The sequence below is a fragment of the Rousettus aegyptiacus genome, unplaced genomic scaffold (genome assembly GCF_014176215.1).
Source record: "Rousettus aegyptiacus isolate mRouAeg1 unplaced genomic scaffold, mRouAeg1.p scaffold_m13_p_4, whole genome shotgun sequence".
In the NCBI taxonomy this organism is placed as follows: domain Eukaryota; kingdom Metazoa; phylum Chordata; class Mammalia; order Chiroptera; family Pteropodidae; genus Rousettus; species Rousettus aegyptiacus.
Window position 1 is genome coordinate 56,058,431 of NW_023416307.1, and position 25,091 is coordinate 56,083,521.

At 37.2% G+C, this 25,091-nt stretch overlaps 1 protein-coding gene and 1 pseudogene across 3 annotated transcripts in view; one reads left to right on the forward strand and one right to left on the reverse strand.

The window, feature by feature from the left end:
* Positions 1–5,542: 5,542 nt before the first annotated feature.
* Positions 5,543–25,091, forward strand: part of IGSF11 (immunoglobulin superfamily member 11) — a 115,883-nt gene continuing 96,334 nt past the window's right edge. Inside the window, exon 1 of one of the 3 annotated variants that reach the window (XM_036219069.1) lies at positions 5,543–5,862. In XM_036219069.1, the coding sequence (XP_036074962.1) occupies positions 5,811–5,862 (52 nt within the window). In that variant the 5' untranslated portion in view covers positions 5,543–5,810. The remainder of the gene's footprint in view (positions 5,863–25,091) is intronic. The other 2 variants (XM_016140127.2, XM_016140126.2) reach the window with 2 other exon arrangements.
* On the reverse strand, positions 17,472–17,589 carry LOC118602048 (annotated as a pseudogene).

The following is a 25,091-nucleotide window of genomic DNA, read 5'->3' on the forward strand; positions in this document are numbered from 1 at the left end:
TTATTATTAATAGCATGTAAAATCTTTCAAGACTAAATTAAGAATACTTAATTTAGATTAAGTTTTAAGGTGGATGGTATTCATTTAATTGTTTAAGTCTATATCTTTTAAGGAAGAGTGTTCATTAACAAATTCAGAAGACAGGCTGAAATCTGAACAGTTATTTAGTACTAAAAAATAGTAGATAGTTTATCAGTTCCAAATTGTCAATCATGTTGCTAATTCAAATAGGTGTGTCAGGGTATAGTGGAAAGAATACTAGCCTTAGAGTCGGAAAAGTTGAGTTTTACTCCTTAAGAGCTGTGTGCTCTTGAACAAGCAGTTTAAAGTTTCTCTGAATCTCACTTTTCTTCATCTGGAGAAATGGGGTAAAACGACCTATCTCTCTGTGTTGTTTTAAATGAGGATTTAAATGAAACTATATATGTTAAAAGACATAGCATGGTGCATGGCATAGTAAGTTTGTGAGAGCACAGTGAGAGGAAAATAGAAGCGATTAGAGAGATAATGAGAACTAGATCAAGTTAGGCCTTGCAGTAAGAAGAACAATGCTCCCCAACCCCCAGAGATGCCCACTTCCTAATCTCTTCATGTGTGAACGTTACCTTACATGGCAGAGGTTGTAGGTGGAAGTACAGTCACCCTTTAGCTGGCCTGGAGATGAGATAGTCCTGGATTATCCAAATAAGCCCATTTTAATCACAAGGATCCTTAAATATAGAAGAGGCAGGAGAGAGAAAGTCAGAGAGACGGCAATGTTAGAAAAACTTGGCCCGATATTGATGACTTTGAAGATGGAGGAAGGAGGCCATTAGCCAAGGAAAAAAAGGTAGACTTTAGAAGATGAAGAAGATAAAGAGATTCTACAGAAAGAAACAGCACTGTGGTCATTTTGACTTTAGCCCAGTGAGACTCATTTTGAACTTCTGACTTCAGAACTATAAGATAATAAATTTGTGTTGTTTTATACCACTAAGTTTGCAGTAATTGTTATAACAGCAATAGAAATCTAATACGAGCCCTGTAATTTATAGTAAGAACTTTTAGTTTCATTCTGAGATAGGAACCCATTGGAATGATTTGGGCAGAGGAGATCTAATCTGACCTAATAGGATCACACTGATTCTGTGCTGAGAATGGACTGTTGAAGGATTCCTTCCTTCATCTAGCTTTCGGCTTGACTTTTCCATATTTACTGAGTGATCATCAATTCATTTAAGATTTTAAAAAATATGATTTTACATTTTTTGTAAGTCAAGGTCTCTAATCTGTTTTGTTGCCAGTAATGAAAGTCTGAACTGCACTTTAAACTGCTATGGAAGATTTACCAGAATTTGAAAAAACCTGAGATGACTCATTGCCAGTACCCCAATATATAAAGTCAAGTGACAGAGTTTCAAGCAAATTAGTTTAGACTGGTGAATACTGGTAAAAAGACTTGGAAAAATTTTTGAAAATTATCTAACAAGAAAGAGAATACAAACGTTTTCAGGTGACATAAAATGTTTCTTACACTACTGCCTTTTGAAAGTCCTAACAAAACACAGTGGTGCCATTTTAAATTTGCTATTAGAATGAATTCAATAGCACTTTGTCACAGTAGACTCTGCTCAGAGTAACTTTGCCTGAAAATGAAGAATAGGTGGTAATAACAAAATAGCTAATTAATAAGATAATGTTATAAAAATATATTTAGCTTTGGAAAGCCTTATATTTTCCTTCATAATTTTTCACCTATAATAATAATAAAATTAATTTTCCATTCTTGGATACAGAGTGACTGATTGTGGAGAGATGATCCAGTATTTTGATGGGTGGAGGAGAGAAGCAGGTATAGGATTAAAATTTGAATTCAGATAATTCATGTTTAGATATTTAGAAGTTGACTGTATTCTCATGTCATCTGCGTTTTTTTTCCTATTTGTTTGTTTGTTTGTTTATTTTTATGGTGACATTGATTAACGAGATCCAGTGTTTCAGCTGTATACTTTAACAGTAAAGGACATATATATTTACACCGTGTTCACCTCCCATAGTTAGATTTCTTTCTGTCACCACATATTTGACCCCCTTTACCCCATCTATCTCCCCCTTCCCTAGTCCTCTACTCTGTGGTAACCACTAGTCTATAGTTCATGTCCATGAGTCTCTGTTTGTTTGTCCCATTCCTTTGTTGTTTTTAGGTTTCTATCCCACATATAAGTGATATCATGTGATTTTCAACTTGTTCTGTCTGGCTTATCTCACTCAGCATGATTATTTCCAGGTCCATCCGCGTTGTTGCAAATGGCAGTATTTCATCTTTTCTTATGGCTGAGTAATATTCCATCATATATATGTACCACAGTTTCTTTAGCCAATCTTCTATCGTAGGACACTTCAGTTGCTTTCATGTCCTCCTGGCCACTGTGAATAATGCCGCTATGAACACTGGTGTGCAAATATCTTTTTGGATGTGGGTTTTCAAGTCTTTGGGGTAAATACCCAGTAGAGGGATTGCTGAATCATATGGAAGATTAATTCTTAGGTTTTTGAGGAAACTCCATACTGTTTTCCATAGTGGCTGTACCAATTTGCAGTCCCACCAAGCAGTGTATGGGGGTTCCTTTTTTTCTGCATCCTCTCCAACATTTGTTATTACTTGTCCTGTTGATTATAGGTATTTTAACAGGTGTGAGATGGTACCTCATTGTGGTTCATCAGTGTTTTTGAGCCCAGATTATTACTACGGTACAAGTCTTTTACCCCAGGGTTCTTTATCCTAGTTATTCCCCTCTCTATTTCTTCCTTGGTCAGATAGACCAACTAAAGCTCCCCTAGAGGTAGCGGGTGGCAATCTCATTCAAATTTTACAGCTATTCACCTGGGAGTGGTGGTGGGGGAGGGGAGGCATAAATGTTGGGGAGACAACTGTAGTTCCCCACAGATAGGTTTAAGACAATATGGTTTATATACATTTCTTTAGATGTTAGTCTGTAAAAAGATAAAAGGAAAAGACTGTAATATGGTAGAAAAACTATAGGGCGAGCATTAGAAGACCTCGTTTCCAGTTCTGCCCATTGGTATTTGCAATCCCTGAGGTGTCCCTTGATCTTTTAGAGATTCAGTACCTTACGATGTGAAGAGGGGGTGATATTACCTGCTTTACATACTCCCTGTGGTTACTGTGAAGATCAAATCAGATAATGTATGTGAAAGTACTTTGAAATTATAAAGTATTATACAAACGTAAGATGTTGTCTGTTGCTTTAACACTCAGAATACTTAAAAGAGATTTACGGAGATCCTACTGTGGTCATAGGCAGATTACGATAAAAGAGCTGGTGAAAACCAACATTACTAATAAAAAACGTACTCAAAAATATATGCCAGTGGTATTATCTCTGTGATTTGAAAAGCACCTTTTTCTTTGTTTCCCCTGAGGGTGTCCCTTTGGAAGTCTCTGTGTATAGCACTCGGAGTTTCCAGTCCTCCCGATCTGCTTCCTTTGAGTCTACCATCTACCATCTGCCCCCTGAGCTTCTGGGCAGCCAGATTGCCTCCTGAAATGTGATCCTCACTCTCCTTCCAGAAACCACACTTCTTTTTCTATTAAAAGGGCTGTTCCACCAAACTGTGAGCCGTCTGTCCTTTTAGTAAGTCCCCAGCTCCTGTTGGGCAAGGCAGAAGTACACTATGGTGACAAAGAGGCAAGAGACCTCTTTTTCTCCTCTGATTCCTGACTGTACAGATATATGCCATATAAAATTAAAAGTTTTTAAGGGTGAGGATTATATTGCACACTTTATGTTTAACCTTCAACTCAGCGCCGTACATAATGTAGATACTCAGTATTTGCTGAACTGATGTACTAGTAAGTATACCAGGTAACTTGCTTTTATCAAGGCTTTTCAGCCTAGGTTATTAGGCTATTTATTTAATTAAATAATACTCTGTATTTAAATCTGGGATTATAGTGGAGCAAAATCCTGTTCTGAGTAGTACATGACAACTTACTTGATTTTCTCTCTGTGTTACTATTATGCTCTGGTTGGGACTGGGTTAGAATGTAGGAGTATGTGCAGGACCAGGTAAAAAATTGGATTGGATGGAGGAATGTCTAGTCCTTGCCCTGGAGTTTAAAGAAATAAGACTAAGCCCAATGATGACATTAGAGTTGAATTATCGAAGACGCTCTACTGTCATATCATTCTTTTCTTGCCATTAGAGATCTGATAAGGGATTATAGCAAATTGTAAGTAATGAGCAAAGCTGAGGCATTTCTAATTCATAATCGAACTCTACTTTATCAAAGTATTCTTGTTAAAGGTGAATGACATATCTGAATGTTCCATTTTTTTAAAAAAAACTTGAAATTATAACAGCAGCATTTTCAAAAAAAGAGTGCATCCATAATTCCACCATCTCTATACCGTTATTTTCATTTCTATACATATATTTTAACATTTTTCCAAATGTACAGATGTTTTACATATTTGCCTATTTCCTAGACATACTATTTTCTCTGCTGAGTTGCCCTGGGAGGATTGTATCTGCTAGATGGGGGCTCAGAATTTCTGAATGGCTCCAAGAATCCTAATCTACACTGTTGCAGAAATTGACCAGAATGGTCTGACATTCCCTGTGCAGGTGTGTCCTCAAATTTAGAAGGTTCAGGTTGGAGGCTGAAGCAGAAAGTGGCTGTGGGGCTGTAGGACACCTGCCAGCGACCTCAGTGGAAAAGAATGAAGATTAGGTGAAGATGTAGGTAGATAGTTAAGTAAAATATTTCAGATGCCAGTAGGGTCTCGCTTCCCACTCAAAACAAACGAGGAACAAAAATAAAAACCCAATGAAAGTAGTAACCCCCCCATCCCCTCCTCACTAGTTAACAAATATTTCAAATTAGTTTAATAAAGCTATAACATTTAGAACGTAAACTTTTAAATATTAGAAGTTGACATAAATTTTACAAAAGAGGAAAGAGAAGATGGTAGTCTCCGACAATGGGGAGCAAGGAATATAGTACAGCTTCTTCGTTCGTTTCAAGGAAGAAACAGTAGTCAGGAGTCAGTTTCTTTCAGATTATTTGGATTACAGAATAGAGGATCCGAGAGAAAGTGAAATTGTCAAATAGAGATCATCTGAAAACTGCTACAGGAAGGAATCTTGCTGGTTAAGACGGAGGCGGTGGAAGAGTCCCTCCAAGGGCCCTCCGGGGATGAGGACTGACACCACTAGTCCCAGGAGTGGTTTCGAGCAGGAGAGGGGCCCGACCGTGGGCGAGGAGGGCAACGGCCGCCGGGTTCCCGGCGCTCGCGGAGGCGTGCGGGGCAGCAGGCGGCACCGCGCACAGGTGGCCGGGGCCGCGCCAGCTGCGCGCTGCGCTCGCTCGGCGGGTGGGCCGCCAGGCGTCGCGCTGGAGCCGCGGTTGCCCGGGAGACCGAGGCGGGCCAGTGGGCGGCGCGGAGCCTGGCGGTGCCCGCTGCAGCCCGAGTAGCTGGCGAGGAGTTGGGGGGAGTGGCTCCCCGGCGGCGCTGAGGGCCGGCGGGTCCTGGGGCAGCGCGAGGTGGTGGCCGTGGCGCTGTGGGGCGCGGCGGCGAGCCCGGGACGCCCCTCGTCGCAGCTCAGCCTTTGCGGATCGGGGAGGCGCGGGAGCTGCACTTGTCTCGTGTGGCGTCCGAGGGTCCCAGCCCCGTCGAGAGGACTGCTGCCTGGCGGCGGATCGGGGAGCACCCAGTGGACCCCAGAGCACCGAGGGCCCGGCCCGCGCCTCGGCTGCGGCGACGAGGAGCTGGGCGGGCGGCGGGCGCGCTCCCTGCGGCCCCGGGATGACTTCTCCGGGCTCCCGTCTGGCGCCTTTGCTGCTCCTGTCTCTGCACGGTGAGTAGCCGGAGCCCTCCCCTCCCCGAGGGGCCAGGCTGGGCCAGCGGCCCGGCAGGAGCTGTTTGGGGACCGCAAGGAGCCTGCTCGCCTGTGCCAGGTCTTGGGAGCCCAACTTACTCAGGGGCCATATTCGTGGCTGTTGGCGGAGGCTCAGGCGCCCACCCGCCGCGGCTGCCCTCTCGCCGGCACTCCGCTTCCCGGCCTCCCGCACAGCTCAGGTGTTCCCTGATCGGAGGTAACTACACCTGCTGCTCGGTTACGGCCCATCCTGGACCCGACGCCGACTTGACTCTGACCCTGCTATATGCCTTTTTAGATAACGAACTCCCGTACTTATTGGGTACGGTGAGAAACAGTATTTAGAATCAGTTTCCGTTACCAGGCGGCTCCAGGTAAACTAGATGCCTTTAAAATAATTTAGGAAACTTTAAATTGTACCTTTACCAGGCATATGCAGGTTTCACTGAAAATGTGATTTTTATTTTAAAAATAACTATACAATATGCTACACTATATTTGAAAACAATAATTTATTTTTTTATACGCTAGCTTCGTCCCTGAAGGATTTAAATTAGCTTACAAAAACATAAAGAATATAACAATATTAGAACACAAAGAATAGACATGTGTTTAATTTTCTTGACGGTTTAAAAAAATCTATTTAAATGTAATTTTTTACTCTCTAACTTTTCTTATATTCTATTTCTATGACTAGCCATTATATTTAAACTTTTGATTTTCATCTTGTACAGTGCCCTTTTGTGAGGGCATTGTCCTGTGGAATCAAGTTTTCTTTCCCATTTATCTGATACGTTGAGATTTACTGAGATTTATTCTTTAGGATTTTATTTTAATAAGCATGTTCAGTGATTGGAATACTGTGGTTATCCCTGTTTATTTTCTGGAGATATCAGTATGTTTCCCATAGTTTTATGGTCTTATTTGACCTGATAATGTACCCATAGATTTTGAAGTAACCTAATATTAGCAGACTTAAATTACACAAATTCACTTAGTAGGGGAGAAAAGAATATAAAACTTTGTATATCTTTTCAATAGAAGCCAGTGAAGGAAATTATCAAAATTCCAGATAACTTTCATGGAGTTCAATAGGTATATTTTTAGGGATGATGTCTAGATAATAATAAAGTGATGGCAGTATGTGCTTCTAGGTTAATTTTGGTAACTAGTTTGAGAGAGCCAACATGTTTCTCTGTCTTCCTTCCTTCAAGTGTGAAATAAGATTCAGTAAGTGGGCTTTTTATACAAATCCCTTGGATATAACTGAAAATATTATAGGTATAACTATCAGAATAGCCGACATTTATGGTAAAAAATCGGTTGTTAATCTTTGTATGTTATAATAGATGTGACTCTCTTTTTAAAGTAGCATTCGTACATAGTTTGTTTTTTAATTATTAGGCAGTACTTTTAAAGAGTTGATGTGATTCTCGGAATCTGCCTTACAAGGTCATCTGCTTTGTTTCTTTTCCTTCAGCAGAACTATTCCTTAGCCATGCTAGGATGTTTTAAAAGACTTCCAAGGACATTTCAGCCTTCACAATGATCTGTTCTGTAGAAGCATTTTTCACCCTCAGAAATGAAAAAAGTGCCTGTTGTTACCGAGTTACTCAGGATTTGGGTGTCTGGTAGGGAAGGAAGGTGGTGGAAGACAAAGATGCACAAGTTTGCCCACAACCCTTAAGTGGTTTGTAGTTTTAAAACGGGCTGTAAGCATATACAAATGATTTATGATACAAGGACTATATGATGACTGCCATTTATTAATGGTGATATCAAGAAAGACATTTTTGATCTGGACTTTGAGTAGGATTTAAATGGACTGAGATGGCATTAGTTGGGCTCTCCTAGATGAAGGAACAGCCTGGACAAAGGATATGGAATGGAAAGTGCAGGGGCATATTCTGGAAAGGACAAGCTGCTAGCTGCTAGAAAAGGAGACTGCTGAGTTTGGGATTTATTCAGTAGGCCATGGAAAGGCCACTGATACGCAGTTTCCTTAAGATGAGGGAAAGAGGGTGAACGGCTATATAGTGCCTAGCATAAGTTTCTAGGAGAATACCATGTCCTGACTGCATTAAGTTCTTGAATCGGTCACTGGTAAAATTGATTTGAATGAATTAGAGACCATCTTTAGAACTTCCAGTTTTGGAATGAGGTGGAGGAATGGAGGCAAAGTTGCTTCCATTATGAAGAAGAAAAGAGAAATGGATGTTAGAAAGATAACCACTGTGGCAGTGGCCACTACAATGGCATAACACACCAAAAATAGAAAAAGAGAGCATCTTAAAATTTGAAAGAAAATGGATGTCAAGAAATTTTTGTTTTTGTATTTGTTTAAATCTCTGTGGAGTAACTTCAAAGGGAATTTGAATTGAAAAGTTGACTACTATATAGTTCTACCCATGGGTCAGATATATCGAAAGTGTTTCTTGTATTACTTTTGACTCCTTGAAATAGTGTATAACTTTCGAGAACATAAGAAAATATAGAAAAAGAAAGAAAAGGCCATATAAAATGAAATGGAAATAAATTATGTGCTTAGGTGTTGGCATTATGAAAAGTTATTAAAAGCTTAAATTTCTTAGCTCTAACTTTAATTAGGTACTGTTTTGGAAGGATTCATTTTTTTAGTGAAAAATTTGTAGTTTGACCTATATGAAAGGTGATAGCCACTGGATGAAAATTTTAGAGAAATTGAGCTTAATACACTGTATATTCAACATGGACTATTCAGGAAGCAATTTCTATATTAAATCACCAAGCACTTCTAAAATGTTGTGCTTAGAACTGTTGTCAGACCCAAAGTAATGATGCAATGGGCAAAGACTTTTTCCCCCCAGTAACAGTATGTGGCACATTTTCAAATGTGTTTTCGCACTTTGATAGTGGAAGCATTTATAATGAAAAGTCTCATTTGAATCTTCTTACTTAAGCCATGTGATTTAGTGTCAAACAAGGTGATGTGCTGGTATCCAAGAGTCTTTAGTTGCAGTGAGTTAGAACAAAGGACTGGAGGTCCTAGCTGTGTTGGGAGAACGTTGGGAAAATTGTGGCTTTTCCACTTAAATTCTGATCTATAATTGGTCTATTTAGAATAGGGATCCTGAACCTATTTGTATCTACACTAATGATACCAGTTTATTTCTGTGTTTTAGGCAGATTGAGGTAGGATTGCTGGATTTCTGATAGTCCAGTCACTTCAAGTCCCGTCCTTTGTTTGATAAGGACCACTTGGCACTCACACATCTCACCATTGCATTTTAAAAATGGTTCTCAGAACATCTGGAGGCTCTGAAATCCTCCCTTGATCATACTTTGAGAGCAATTGGTTTCAGAGAGGTTGTCAATTCTTGGGTGGTATTTAGAATGCCATCTGATTTGAGCTGAATTTAGTCTTAAAAGTAGAAAGTTAATTAATGTACTTACGAGTTAAGCTGATCTTACTAAACTGTGAAAGGATTTTTTCCTTTCTGTTAAAGGTTGGGTAATTGATTAGCTCTGTACTTGATTTTTCTACCACCTAAGAGACTGTAGTGGAGTTTGCATTTACGATGATTTTAAAGTTGTAGAAATTTGAAGTCAAAGAGAGGAAATCTGTTTCCCAGTTTCACTAATGATAGACTCTAATGATAGACTCAGCCATTGGTCTGATACTAGTTTATCTTTACCATTGTTGGACACTACACAGATGCTATATAGTGTGGCTTTACCTCACTCATGTATTTTAATAAATATCACTAAAATGTTTATGTATATAGGATAGGATTAAAACAATACAAATTTGCCAATGTGAACAAAAACTCTATTCAGTGAAAAAAATCCTTTGAGGAAGTCTAATTGGTTTCTCTTTGTTTAGCATTTTGATCTTGAGAGGTAACAAAATGACAGGGTTAGATGCATACTTTTATTTAGAAAAGCATTGCTGGTGAAGAGGTTGAGATTCCAGAAGCACTGAGTTCAGGAAATTCTAATGCTACATGGAATTCTTTGGGAGAATCTTCAAACATTAAGGTTACTGTCAGTGACTTTGAATGATAGTGGGTCAGTATTTAGGGTTGGGATAGATGGGTAAAGTATAGGTTTGGAAATGCAATGCTGTTTTTCTACTAGAGTCACAACTTGTAATAACACAATGTGGCATTGTGAATGTAACTCTAATGAGACCACTTCTAGGCCAGTCTTAAAAGACTCATTAATCCAACATTTTTAAAAATTGAAAAGAAATTTAAATTTTTACCAGAATCTGTTGAATATCACACCAGTGGAAATGTTAACAGTGTCCTAATTTAGAGAACCCTTTTACCTGCCTTTGCCCAAAGTCTCCTTGTTCACAGCAGTTGCTCATGTAAAATCTCTTCTGTCTCACTCCTGTATGCTTAGTAACGTTGATTCTTTTCTGTCCTCTTTCCTCTTCATCCTCTCCTTCCATTTTGGAGGATGTTATGTTCTAGTCACATCAGGTTCTTTTAAAGTTAATAAATCTAGACATTCACGGCCGGTTCCAATGATTAGCTGTACCTATTTTGTAGACTGATGTAAGAAACCCTGGAGCCAAGCAGGCAGACCCAGAAATCACCTTAGAAGCTGGACATGGCACTGGTGGGGGTATGTGAGAATGTGGACATAGTTCTGTGTTAATATTTCCCCCTTGTTCCATGAAGTTAACTTTATGATGCAATTCTGTGTGTGTATATATGTGTGTACGAATGTATGTATGTATGTATGTATATTTTCCCTAAAGGACAATACCATACCTGGCACATAGTAAGTGCTCAATAGGTACTTGCAAATTAATTAAGTGAGTGGTTACTAATTTAAGTGATAATAATTTCCTTATGGACCATTCTCTGTCTGCAGAGATGTTTATAGCTCTCAAAATGTCAAAAGTCTTTAATCAGAGCCACATTGTTGACCATGTACTAAAAGATGCCTTAAGTAACATCAAACATTGATCATAATACTTAATCTTTGTTTCTTTGGACCAAGTCCATCACTACCAATTTTACACTTTCAGTCAGTCCCCAAAGGTCAAGATCATTTAGCAGAACACAAAATAAATAACAGGTTGGAGTATAGTAAACATCGCTTGTTGCTGAGTATATTCAAATCAGGTTAGCATCTTAGGCTTTCATATGCATATTGCCCATGTGTAAATACAGATTGCTGTACTAGCACTTGTTGGCCAAGACTTCAGACAGTGTGCAGAACATATGAAAAATGTGTTAACAGTGTACTGTAAAGATTCTCAAACTTTAGGCCTTAAAGATTATTGGGACCTTAAAGATAATTGAGGACAATAAAGAGCTTTTGTTTGCGTGGATTATGTCTATCAGTATTTACCATATTAGAAATTAAAAGTGAGAGAAAATTTAAATATAAATCAGGTTACAAATAATAATAAATCCATTGTATGCTAACATAAATAATATACTATTTTTGTGACAAGTGTAAGATTTTTTTTCCAAAACCAAAAGTTTATTAGGGAGAAGAGTGGCACTGTTTTTACATTTTTGGAAATCTCTTTAATGTCTTGCTCATTAGAAGACCACTGGATTCCCCTCTCTTCTGCATTCAGTTTATTATGAGGTATTGTCTCAGTTTGGTTGAAATATATGAAGAATATATGGCCTCACATAGATATGTAGTTGGAAGAAGAAGGAATATTTTGATAGCATTTTCAAATGATTTTGTATATTCTTTGATATTCTAATAAAACTCAGTAAATAGTAGTTTCTTAAAGATTGGTTGCCATGCAGAATCAGAAACCATATCAATAAACATTTCTCACTATGCTATATTAAAATCCATGGGCTTATTTTATACTTAGATCTTTTCCTCATGCATGATTTTTAGGTAACATTGTACATTGATAATTTAGAAAATATTGGTTCACTGATGCAGATCTTACAAATGTTGACATGTTAAATTCTATGATAAAAAAAAATCACATTTGTTAACTATCACCATTGATCCCATCAGAACAATCTTCAAGTACTGGGAAACTGTTAAGCTCACAATGGCAGATACAGGTTTTCTGAAATATGTATATTTCCAGAATTGGCAACAAGTAGCTGTCAGTTGTTTCTCTGGAAGTGGTAGTCTTATTTTGTTCAATTTTGGGAAAATGTCTGTCAGATACCTAAGTCTGAATAACTGGAGTCTGTCCATGAGTTTTTCTTTCCAGTAAAAGTGGTGATTATGAAAAAAGAGGCTAATTCATTCAGCTTTGAAATCCAGCGGCTGCACCAGGGCTTTTCCTTGGGACAACCATTTTTGTTTTGGTGTGTAGCATGAGATTTATGTTTCAGACTACCCGTTTCGTCACAGAATATTATAAAAGGTCAAGATTTAATAAAATTGCCGTTATTCCTTCATCAAAGACAGTCTTTAGAGAAATTGGATTTTCTTTTGTAACTGAGAGTGCATGACAGTAAGACTACAGTGACTTCAGACACAGTTTAGTGCCAGTGCCTTGACTAGTGTGAAGGCGCCAGCAGTTCCACCCACCACTTCTGCACCATCAGTGCAAATGTCGACACAGGCAAAAAGGCAAATAACGTTTTACTGTCATTAAGAAAACAGCTTTTACCTCACAGATTTTTTGAAAGGGTGTTGGAGACCCTTAAACGGTCCATGGAATACAGTACATTGAAACTCTAATGTACTTTAATGGATGTTAAATTCTTTTTATTTTTTTTTTATTGTTTAAGAGACAAATAGCCATGCAATAATTCCACTCTGTGTGGGATGGCATTAAACAGAGTATGCATGTATCACTTAAAAATAAATAATAAACTCATTTAAAATTCTGTATTTTTTGCAATATATATGACTTTTAAATTACAAAAGTGGCATATCCTAGGTATAAACATTCAAACAATGCAGAAGTGTTTAAGAATTGACTCATATCCCACCTCCACCCACCAAATTCTCTCGTTTGTTGTGCATTGTTCTAGACCTTTTTCTAATTACAAACAAAGCCTGAAGTACATGTATTTTTTAAAAAGATAATACCATAGATATTGTTTTAATGCTTATTTTTAAAGCATAAAATTTAGTATGGGCACGTAGCCACATATGGGTGTATGTCATTTTTTTAATGACCTAGGTTTACTATTTTGTAGCAAGTCTATGCCACAATTTATTTAGCTGTTTTCCCATGGTGGGACATTTATGTTGTTTCTGATTTTTTGATATTGGTGATATCATAGTGAACATCTTTGTACATATAACCTATAAATCTGTGTAGGTATTTTTGCAGTATAGCTGGCCCAAAGTGGAATTATTTGTATAGTTAGATATATTGGGTTTGAATTCCTAACTTGTCATTTATTGGCTTTCTGACTTTGGGAATGTTTTAATGCCCTGCGTTTGAGTTTGATTATCCTGTAGAGTGAAGATGGCCTTCTCAGTGCACTAAGAAGTACTAAATTAAAGGAAATGATGCATCTTTAAAGTGTCTAGCATCGTGCCTGGCATATAGAAAATTCTTCATTTGTGGCCGTTATTGTTACAGGGATTGATCAGCTCCAACTTGAGTCAGGAGATAAGAGTTCTATCCAGGAGGCACCAATAGACGTGTGGCCTGGGAGACATCATACAGATCTTCAGGCCTGCTTTCATTTGCAAAATGAAGAATTAGATTAGGTAATCTTATCCAACTCTGTAATCTTGTGATTCTTTGATTTGGCTTCTAAGTATTGAGAATATTGTCGATAAAATAAGCTGGAAGTAATATATGGCTGGTTTTAACATAATAAAACTTTTTGAAAAGTAGTTACTTGACTTTCCCTCTCCTTCCATCAATATAATGAGACTTTATGGTGATATCTAGTCTACAAATTGAAACCATTTTTGTCCGTTGTAGAAAGATTGTAAAAAATGACTTCAAATGTAAAGAATACTATTTTTAAATTTTATTTGAAAATTGATTTCTATTTATTTTAGCTCAGGCTATGTACATACTTCTTTATTCTCTTAAATCCTTTGTATCATAGACAAATCTAATATATGTCAGTTGTAAGCAGGCTGTAAATATGACAGAAATTTTCTTTTTTCTACATTCAGTGTATTCTGGTTCTTTAACTTGATTTCTATAACTTTTCTCTATTTTTCTAACATAATGACTTTTATTTGGCTAAGCCAGGCATTGGGTGTCTAAATTTTATCTGTACTGGATTACGTGATGAATATAAATGTTTTGGTATTGCTATTATTGATTAAAAGTGAAAAGCCTGTGAGCTTTTAAAAAAAAACCTGTGAGTTTTAGTCAGGAAAGTAGTGATATTTAAACCAAAAGCTCTGAAAGGGTGTGGTTACGATACATCTTAATTCTGACTCTAGGTTATTTATCTTTTATACTGTTTCCTGGTTGTTCTTTTTGCATTTTCATGTAGGAGAATTTTTTTACACAAAACCAAGTGGTCTTCAGAATGGGTAGAGTTAGTCACATTGGCAGAACTTTCAAAATAATTCTGAGATTCATAAACTCACTGCTTATTGTGCCATCTTGATAAGTTTAGACTGTTTTCAGAACATTAAATATTTCCTGAAACTAAACCACACTAGTAGAGATGGTTCTTGAGTTTTGTATTCCAAAGTATTTGTAGAAACTTAAACATTATTTGTTTTCATGAAAATATTTTCTGAAATTGTAACTTTTAATTCTTTCTAATTGGTGATTTCATTGCCCTAAGAGCAAGACATGTTTTAGTTGCCCTTTGATCAATCTATATTTCCAGTTTGTCTTAACATTTGTGCCTTTTTGGATGAATTAATTGTGCCTGTCCCCCTTCCTCAGTTATTTTGAATTCAGTGGGTTGCCTTTCTCATTAATACGAAAGTGTAATGTTGTGAGCCACGGGGAGCTGGACCTGTAAGGTCTCTTAGAGCCCTTTAATTCCATAATGTCCTTGATCTGATGAAGCCGCTCAGTAAATCTCTTCACAATTTCCACGACCAAGCCATCTGCCTGCATTAAAATAAATCAAATCTGCTTACTCCTTCAATGTCTAACAAATATTCTATAAACTGATAATGACGAAGACCAAGAACATGAAAATAATTTGCAGTCTTGAGCACTTCCTTTTCAAGTTTCAGCTCAGAGTCTCTTGACACAGGGGAAGTCGGCATTCCAGCTTTCTCTTTGACTCGAGTGAACGGGTGTGGAAGGAACACTTTCCCATTCCTTTGATTGTGCTTATCGCATGTGTGGCAGGCGAACTAATTCAGCTTTTCCCCATTAAAATTAAACTTCGCAAAAGCTTTACTTGCTCTTCTGCTTCATATATGCTGGCCGATTAGGTAAACATACACATATTTATCTAATTTTACATATGGCGATTTGCATTGTAACATATACGTAAATCTCAGGATTTTGTGTCTGGCCCAAACTTCTGATATTGCTTATACTTTGGAGATTGTGTATATTGTGGCAGCATCACACGGTAAAAGTACATGACCCTATGGCTTGTTCCTAGGCAAAATAATTTTTTGTTTTTTAAATATCCGAAAACCTTGGAATCTTTAAAATATTTATTTTTAGTGCTCTAAACTTACTATTCTTTCTTTCCTTACCGCCTTCATTAATTTTTATCCTTTTCCTTTCAAGTTTATGTTATTCCAACAATTTTCTAGCTGCTTGTTAACTTTACCTTTCTTCTCTTTGATCCATCCTTTCCTTCCTGCCAGGTTCCTTTCTGTCAAACCACTGCTGTCATTATATTCCTCTCTTCAATAACAAAAACCACAGCAAACTTGAAAAAATCTTAAAGGATAAATTCTAAAGGTCTTAGAGTATCACTCAGTGTCCTCTCCACCCCACCCTCCCAGCCCAGGGCCTTCTGTTAATACTCTTGGCTTATCCACCTCTTCAGTGTTGCTCACATTTCCCGTCCACTTCTGGTCAGTCTGAAATACCTCACCACCTCCTCTTGATACACGTACTACCTGCCCTTCTAGACTCAGCTCACGCCTGTTTCCTTGAGACTGACTGCCTTACATTCTGAGATAACTTTTCTGTAAGACAGCTTTTTCTCTTATAGCTTCCTACACAGTGGGTTCACGTGCTCCTTTGGTGGCACCTCCAAACGGCTACGTCTTGTTCTCTTATACTTTCTTGCAAGCTCCACAGGATGAGCACTTTGTGCTGTGAACATGGCAGGTGCTTAATTTATTGAGTGAATGGATGAATTTTAGGTCTTTGCTTTTTAGCAGCCTTTTAATCTTGCGTAAGGTAATACACCTTATTTTCTCAGTTTTACAGTCAAAAAGTTGAAATTCTGTATGTGGAATTGAGATATGCATGTGAACTTTAAAGTTTTTACTAAAGTATAGACATTTCTCATTCTCAAAAATTGATACAAAGTAGATTCTTTTATGCTACAGATTGAATTTACATTTCATTTGTGCTCCAGTTTTGAACAGATTAATAGTTTCTCAACCTTTTCCTTTATGTGAACTAAGTTTCCAATAGCTTCCCACTGTCTTCTAACATATTCTTGCTGCCTTTCTCTATACTTTGTTCATTCCACTGATAAGCATCGACTTACACATACTCAATTTTTTCTTTGAATGTAATGTATTTCAAAGCTGCTGTATTTATTAGAAAAGGCAATAGTGACAGGACTAAAGTTTTAAAAAAGTTTATTAGGTACTTTTAGTGTAGAAATATTTCTAACACTACACTTTTAGTATGGAAATAGTATAGAAATATTAAGGGTACTACTTAATTATTGTAAGTGGATACTTGTGAAAACATCATCCAGATCCAAAGACAGAGCATTGCCAACACCCAGTAGTCTCCCGATGACCCTCTCAATTTCCCTACCATTCCCTGTTCTCCAAACATAACCACCTTTTGATATCTAGCACCGGAAATTAGTTTGCCTATTTTTGAAATTTATATAAATAGAATTATCCATATTCATTATACATTCTTTTGTGTCTGGCTTTTAAAACTGAACATTATTTTTGCAATTTATCCACATTGTTACATGTGGCTGTAATTTCTTCGCCTTTTTGCATGATAGCGCCTTAAGGTATGACTACACTGTGTATTGATTTATCCATCCTACTACTAATAGCCGGTTGAGTTGTTTCCAGTTTTGGCCTGTTATGAATAATGCTGATGCGCATTATTCTTGTACATGTTTCCATGCATATCAAAGTGCATTTTTGTTAGGTGTAGACTTGAGAACCAGGTTGCATATATTTAGCTTTAGCAGGATCTGCCATTTTCCCAAAGTCATGGTGATGATCTTTACGCCCACTAGCAGTGTTATTAGAGTTCTGTTTTCCTTTACATTCTTGTGAACACCAGGTATTGTCAATTTATTTTACTTTAGCCATTCTGATGGGTGAAGAATGGTATCATTGTGTGTGCATGTTTTTAGACATTTTGTACTTCCCAGATTACTAATGAGGTTACTCACCTCTTCTCCCTTTACTGACTATTTAGGTATTCTCTTTTGTAAATTGTCTTTTCAAGTCTTTTTTTTTTTTTTTAAATTTTTGTGTATGATGTCAAATAGCAGTCTATTTTATTCATTCATTCATTCATTCATTCATTCATTTATTTATTATACCTACAGTACCTGGTCTTTCTAGGTGGTCTCTCATCCAAGTACTAACCAGGCCGACCCTGCTTAGCTTCTGAGATCAGACAGGATCGGGCATGTTCAGGGCGACATGGCTGTAGACTGTCTTTTCAAGTCTTTTGACAGTTTTTTATAATGACTATTGAGATATAACTCACATACCATATAATTTACCCATTTAAAGTATATAATTCAATGATTTTGATACATTAATTTTTAAAAGTTGTGATAATATTTGCGTAGACAATGTGGATGGACCTCGAGATAATCATGCTAAGCGAAATAAGCCAGACAAAAGAGTTAAAAGTCACATGTTATCACTTATATGTAGGATATAAACCTAAAAGAAACAAATGAACAGGACAAAGAGAGACTCATGGACATGGACTATAGACTAGAGGATAAGGGGTGGGGGAGGGGGGAGGAAGATGGGGTAAAGGGGGTCAAATGCGTGGTGACAGAAAGAAATCTAACTATGGGAGGTGAACACAGTGTAAATGTAGATATGCCTTACTGTTAAAGGGTACAGCTGAAACTTATTGGATATCGTTAACCAATGTCACCATTAAAAAAATAATTTAAAAAAATTGTAAAATATCACAAAATTCACCATTTCGCCTATTTTTAAATGAACAATTTAGTGGCATCAAGCACATTCACACTGTTGCGCAGCCATCATTACTGTCTATTGCCAAAACTTTTTCATCACCCCAAACAGAAACTCTGTAAATGTCAAGCAGTAACTCCCCATTTTCACCTGCCCTCAGCTTCTGGTAACATTTCATGTATTTTTATCTGTATGAATTTGCCTGTTGTACCTTATATAGTGCAATCATACAATATTTGTCCTTTTGTGGCTGGCTTTTTCTCTTAGTTATTTCACTTAGTATATATAGTGTGTTCAAGGCTCATCCATTTATAATATGTTTCAGAACTTCATTCTTTTTATTTGGCTGAATAATATTTCATTGTATGTATATACTATATATTTTTTATCCATTTATCTGTTGATATATCCTTGGGTTTTTGCCAATTTTTAACATTAGAGAGTCTGTGTGTCATTTTTGCCCCTGACTTATAAAGTTTTAAAATATGATTTAAAAATGTTTGTTATAATACTACCACTTTATTGGTTATAAGTGTTGCAGAATCTTTTTACTCTGGGACTTGGCTTCACACATGTATTTTGGTATGTTTCAAAGAAGCATTCTTAATTTAAATACAGTTTTAATGATTTTTCCTTTCAACTAGCGCTTTCGGTGTCTTGGTTAAGAATTCTTTGCCTATCCCAAGGTCATGAAGATATTCTCTGTTATATTCTAGAAGCTATACAGCTTACCTTTTCTATTTTGACCCGACATCTCACCTGGATTTGATTTTTGTGTGTGTGTGATGACAGTTGGAAGTCAAGGACTGAAACTTTTTGAGATGGCTTATGCATTTACATTTATGTCCAGTTTTTTTGGTTAAATACATTCATCTATGTGGTTTTACACTTCATTTTACTTCCAGGGTCTGGTGCAGTGCCTTACACATGGTAAGTGAACAAGGGATGCTTATTGGCAGTGGTTGGGTCAGAAAGACTCGCTTCCCGAAAGACACGTAAAGACCCAAACAGAATACTATGAAATCTGACTTTATTCTTAAGTAGTGTTCATTTCTTCTTTTCAGCATGATTTTCTTTTCTACTTTTTTTGGGGGGGCCGGGGAGTCTGTTATCTCCCTCTTCCTTTTCTGTTGCCACTGCCATCTCTACCATCGTCATCTCTTTTTTCTTCATTAATAATCATCTTCGTTATCTGGAACTGAGATTAAATTGTAAATCTCATGATTTTATTATTATATAGTAATTTTCTTTAAGAATAATAATTTCAGTTGTATAATAGCACTTCATATTTAGCATTTCATATTGTTGAGTACTTTGCATCATAACCACCTTACATTCATTTTGTATAAGGAATTTTTTTTAAGATGTTAAATTTTTATTTTATTTTTATTCAGTTATAATTACATGCAACATTTTTTTTTAAGTTTCAGATGTTTGACATAATGATTTGATATTTGTAAATATTGTAAAATGATCACCACAAGAAGTCTAGTTAACATCTATCATCATACATATTGCAAATTTTTACTTGCGATGAGAACTTTTAAGATTTTCTCCCTTAGCAACTTTAAAATATGCAATACAGTATTATTAACTATAGTTGCCATGCCATATGTTATGTTTCCATACCTTATTTACTTTATAACTGGAATTTTTTACCTTTTCGAAATTTCCTTCACCCATTTTGCCCACCCCCACACCCTGCTTCTGACAACCACTAATCTGCTCTCTGTATCTGTGTGCTTAGTTTTTTGTTTTTCGTTTTTTTTTAGATTTTATGTGTAAGCGATATTATACAATATTTGGTTTTCTCTGACTTATTTCACTTAGCATAATGCCCTCAAGGTCCATCCATGTGTCTCAAATGGCAAGATTTCCTTCTTTTTTTTTATGGCTAAATTATATTTCATTGTGTGTACAGACTACATTTTCTTTATCCATTAATTCTTGATGGACACTTAGAATGTTTCTATATCTTGGCTATTGTAAATAATGTTTCAGTGTACATGGGGGTGTATATATCTTTTTGAGTTAGTGTTTGCTTTGTTTTCTTCAGATCAATACCCAGAAGTGGAATCATATAGTAGTTGTAGTCTAAATTTTTAGGGGAACCTACACACTGTTTTTTATAGTTGGCACACCAGTTTATATTCCCACCATCAGTGCTCAAGGGTTCCCCTTTCTCCATAGCCATTTTAACAAGTATGAGGTGATACCTCAGTGTGGTTTTGATTTGCATTTCCCTGATGATTAGTGATGCTGAGCACCTTTTCATGTACCTGTTCTTCTCTTTGGAAAAATGTCTATTCAGAGCCTCTGCCTGTTTTTTTTTTTTGTTTTTGTTGTTGTTGTTTAATCAGATTATTATTTTTTTTGTTCTTGAGTTATATGAGTTCTTTTTATATTTTAGATATTAACCCCTTATATGATATAATATTTTCTCCCATTTCATTAGTTGCCTTTTAATTTTGTTGATGGTTTCTGTTGCTGTGCAGAAGCTTTTTAGTTTGATATAGTTCCACTTGTTTATTTTTGTTTTTGTTGCCTTTGCTTTTGGTGCTACATCAAAAAAACTCATCAGTTAGACTAATATCAAAGAGCTTACCACCTGTATTTTCTTCTAGGACTTTCATGGTTTCTGGTCTTATGTTTAAGTCTTTAATCATTTTGAGTTAATGATTTGCGTATGATATAAAATAGTGGCCAGTTTAGTTATTTTGCATACAGCTGTCCAGTTTTCTGAACACTATATTGAAGAGACTACCTTTTCTCTGTTATACATTCTTGGCTTTTTTTTTGTTGTAAATTAATTAACCATATATGTGTGGGTTTATTTCTAGGCTCTCTATTCTGTTCTATTGATCTGTGTTTCTGTACAAGGAATTTTAACTGTGGTCCATAAATAGTTTTCAGAGAAGTCACAGAAATTTTATTGAAAATGTCATATGCATTTGATATTTTTTCTTCTGGGGAGAATATATACTCAACTTCTCAAAGTATATTCTTTCATTTTCCAATAAACCATTGAGATACCTACTCTGCATACTACTGTACTAGGCATTGTGGGGTATACAGGGTATTTAACATGGTATCTGGTCTTGAGGAACTTAATATACATGTAACTATAGCTATACTTATAAGTACAGTTACAACTTGGAGATTTATATGAATCAGAAAAGGAGTAATTATGGAACACTTGTCAGAATCATGTGAGGAAATAGAAGTTGCAGATAATGTAGTACTCAAAGAGTCAAGTGGAAGAAAATACAGCTGGATCCCAGCCGATGAGGCAAGACACCTTTATTTCTTCTATATTCAGCACTTTTTAAGGACCCTCCTCCCCCCCAAAAAGAGGGTTTGTTTTACTCCAGGCATCAGGGGGTAGAAAGATGGAAAAAGTGAGGGTCCAATCTTCAAGACTTCAGGCTTTAGTCTAAAAGACAAACATAATTCAGCTCATTATGATATAATGTGTTACATTAATGGTATGAATTAAGTGTTGTCTGCTGCTCAGATTTCATACTTGTTTTGACCAAGCCATGAATTTCCCTAGGTGTCGTGGTTCTTGGTGCCTGCAAGCTCTGTAGCTGGCCATTGTCAACAAGTGTCAGAGTGATGGCAGGGAGACTTTGGCACAAAGCAGGTAGAATCCGAGGCAGTACTCCTGATTCCTCAGTACCTACATTGAGTGTGTAAGAGACTTAGTAGTGTTTGTGTATCCTGGTGAGGGCACTGATAGAGGTCCGAGGTTAGAATGAATTCGGTGTGTGCAGGAATTTCCAGATCAGGGACGAATGGTCAGGACCACCGTACAAGGATGGAAACTGGCACATACCCACCACTATTTCCCCACTCAACACCACTACCACCATTACTGGAAAGAAGACCCCCACAGAGGACTAGTTGTACCTTACTGGTTACCAGTCTGAGTGTAGCCAGTTAAGATACTCTACAGCAGAGGTAAATGTAGAGCCAGAGAACTTTGTGCGGATGTGAGGGCCTCCTCTCCTCTCCTCTCCTCTCCCCTTTGGGGTAGTTTGAGGACTCTCTCCTTCACTTATTCACATACCCCCTTGAAGAAAAACAGGGGAAAGAAGTCAGAAAGACTAAGCATTTATCTGAGCCATCCAAAAGAGACATTTATAAGGTTACTTAAAGAGGCTCTTCAAATGATGACATCAGTCTTAGATGACTAGATCTGACTGAATGCAGTTATCTTCCTAACCCCTGCCACCCCTCTGGTTTTGGGGTGTGTTGATGGGACGTGAGAAACAGTAGGAATATCAGTTTGAGAAAAAGATACTCCACTTCTTTGCATGTGCTTATTAACAAAGGAATGTAAATTTACTTATTGCTTTCCCCTTGAAAACATCCGGTTGAGATGCATGGCCAATCCTACTGAATCTAGAATCCTCATCTGGCCAGATGCACACACAAATCTCGAGCTCTGTCCTAGTTTTTAACTTAAGCTGGTGTGCCAACATGGCAGCAAATGTGTAAGCAATTGCAGGAACCATACTACAGTGGTTTACTGAATCTCAATAAATGATCTTTTCTTTCAAGAAAAGCCTCTTTATTTGCTTGATCACTTGGAGTGCTTTTTTTTAAACACTTGGATTTGGCAGGCTCTTTTTTTGATACTGAGGTGCCCACAGTGAACTGAATGTGGTTAAACAGCTTGGAATACTGGAGTTGAATAGGCACTGGGCTCATGTGCCAAAGGGTGGCAAGCCAAGTCACCCTGCCTCCAGTGCCAGCTCTGATCAGCTTCAGTTCTGCTCTTGCCACCACGTTGGATGCCTCTCTGTCAACACAGTTCTGCTTTTAGTTTTCAGTGATGGGAGGATGTCAAATTTCCTTTGAGATCGTAGCTACTGTCATTGGTTGCCCACTGTGAACCATGCATTGTCTAGGTGTTTTATGTGTGTTTATTTATTAATCCTTAAGAGAGACCTGTGAGATAGATGAGTATTAGCCCTTTTTCCGAGTGAGGAAATTGATTGTGCTTGTAGAATAGAATGAGTTTCAGTATCTCAAGTTAAGTGCTTGGAAGATTAAGATAATACATAAAGTGCCTAATGCTGTGTCAGATAATCAGTAAGTGGATTGCATTTACTCTTGGAAACTCTTACTTGGCTTTGTGGTGGTTTTGTCTCCATTCTAAGGCCTAATGAGAAGAATTTGGGAAACATTTATATGGGTTGTGAGCAGAGCTTGTAAAGACCTTTAGAATCCTAAGCATGAAAGATTATGGTGCCCCCTCCTGTGGAACTCAAAATGAGACACTAATCTATAAAATAAGGGTAAGCAAGTTCAACACAGTTGTGTTTTTTCCTTCAAGAGGACTATATTAATCTTTGTTCTGAAATATCAAATATCAGCCTTAAAAATGTTTCTCTCTCTCTCCCTTAGTGCTCCTGCCTTGCTGGTGCCTTAAGTATTTGTTATGCATGTTGGGAAATATAGCACTGGCTGTAAGAGAGTTTGAAATTTTATTTTTATTTATAGCAAATAAGTAGGTATAGTAGAAGATTTATGTGTAATTAAATTCAAAAGGGAATTATTAAAATTATCATATTTATTTCTTTGGGACATTACCAACCAACAAGAAGTTGTGTTTGGCAGTTGTTTTAGACACTGCAGGTGACTAGAAAGGAGAACAAAACTCTGTTTCTGCCTTTATTGAGTGTACAGTTTTCGAGGAGTGATGAAACATTTTTCGATGCTTGCTAGGTACTAGTCCTTGAAGATACATTATACAATTGATTTTCATCACATCTTTGTATTGTTCCTACTTTATAAACAAGGGTGCTGTCGTTCGTAAAGGTTAAGTAAGGTCATAGCTCATATCTTTCGGTTTTCAAACCTACCTTCTTCCTGCTTCAGGAAAAAGAGAACAAAAAAATACTATTGTTTCAACTTGAAACAGTTTCTCCTCTCTCTTTTTTTTTTTTCTGAGCCTGGAAAAGAATGCTTGTGCTTCCAGATGCAGGTTAGATGTTAGCTCTGGAGTGGTGTCTCTGGGCTGGCTTTTCCTTCCCTGTCTCCATAGAACATTATTCAGACTTTAGCTGGTCTCTGTGTACTATAATATGCACAACTCTCCTCTTTGTTAAACCCTTGTCTCCCATACCTCCCTTCCACAGCCAGTGCTTAATAAATATTTGTTTCGTATAATAGGTGATGATTGTATATTGTTCAGGCCATAAGTGCAACTAGAGTTGAGAGAGACTTTATAGGACAGGTGGAAACTGAGTCTTGCAGCATCTGAATAGGTTTTAGTCTAGCAGAGAAAAAGCCAGGCATATCAGATTGGGGAGGAAGGGGACAGGGATGCCATCAGAAGCTGTCACATGGAAAGGAGCATTGCTAGTTTCTGTTACGAAGTAATGTGAGTTAAATTTAGATGCCACATTTATTATTTCAGCTCTTTGAAAACTTCCCCTAATGATATCTCTTTTTTTGTTTCCTCAAAATTAATTATCTTTTTGTAGCTATGGTAACTCATTTGAAGCTCTATTATACTTCTAATCTGTACACATTGAACTATTTGTTTGAGCATTCTAAACATTTTCCTGCATCGTCAATAAAAATTTTGTATTTACAGTGTTCTCTTCCTTTTGGCGAAAATTGGCTTTTCCCTTTAGCTTTCTAAAGATGATTTTAGAAAGAATTAGGAATGGCAGCTTGACTGATAAATTACCAAAGGTGACCAACATCTTTGTCATAAATGTTCATGCCATTATTTGCTTGTACTGACATATTTCAAGGCAGTGTTTACTCTGAGAAATTTTGAACATGTGAAATGAAACACTCGACCCTGGTTTCCCCAATTTCCTCAGCTCTGAGGACCCCCATACTCCCCCACTTGTAAGAGCTCCCACACCTCTTGCCCAGTCTCCCTCTTGGACTCCTGCAGCCCAGTGGGACACCCTCTGTGCCTCTTGCCTGGCTCTGGTCCAGCCAGTTACACTTCTGTGTTTGCACCTGTTCTTTTA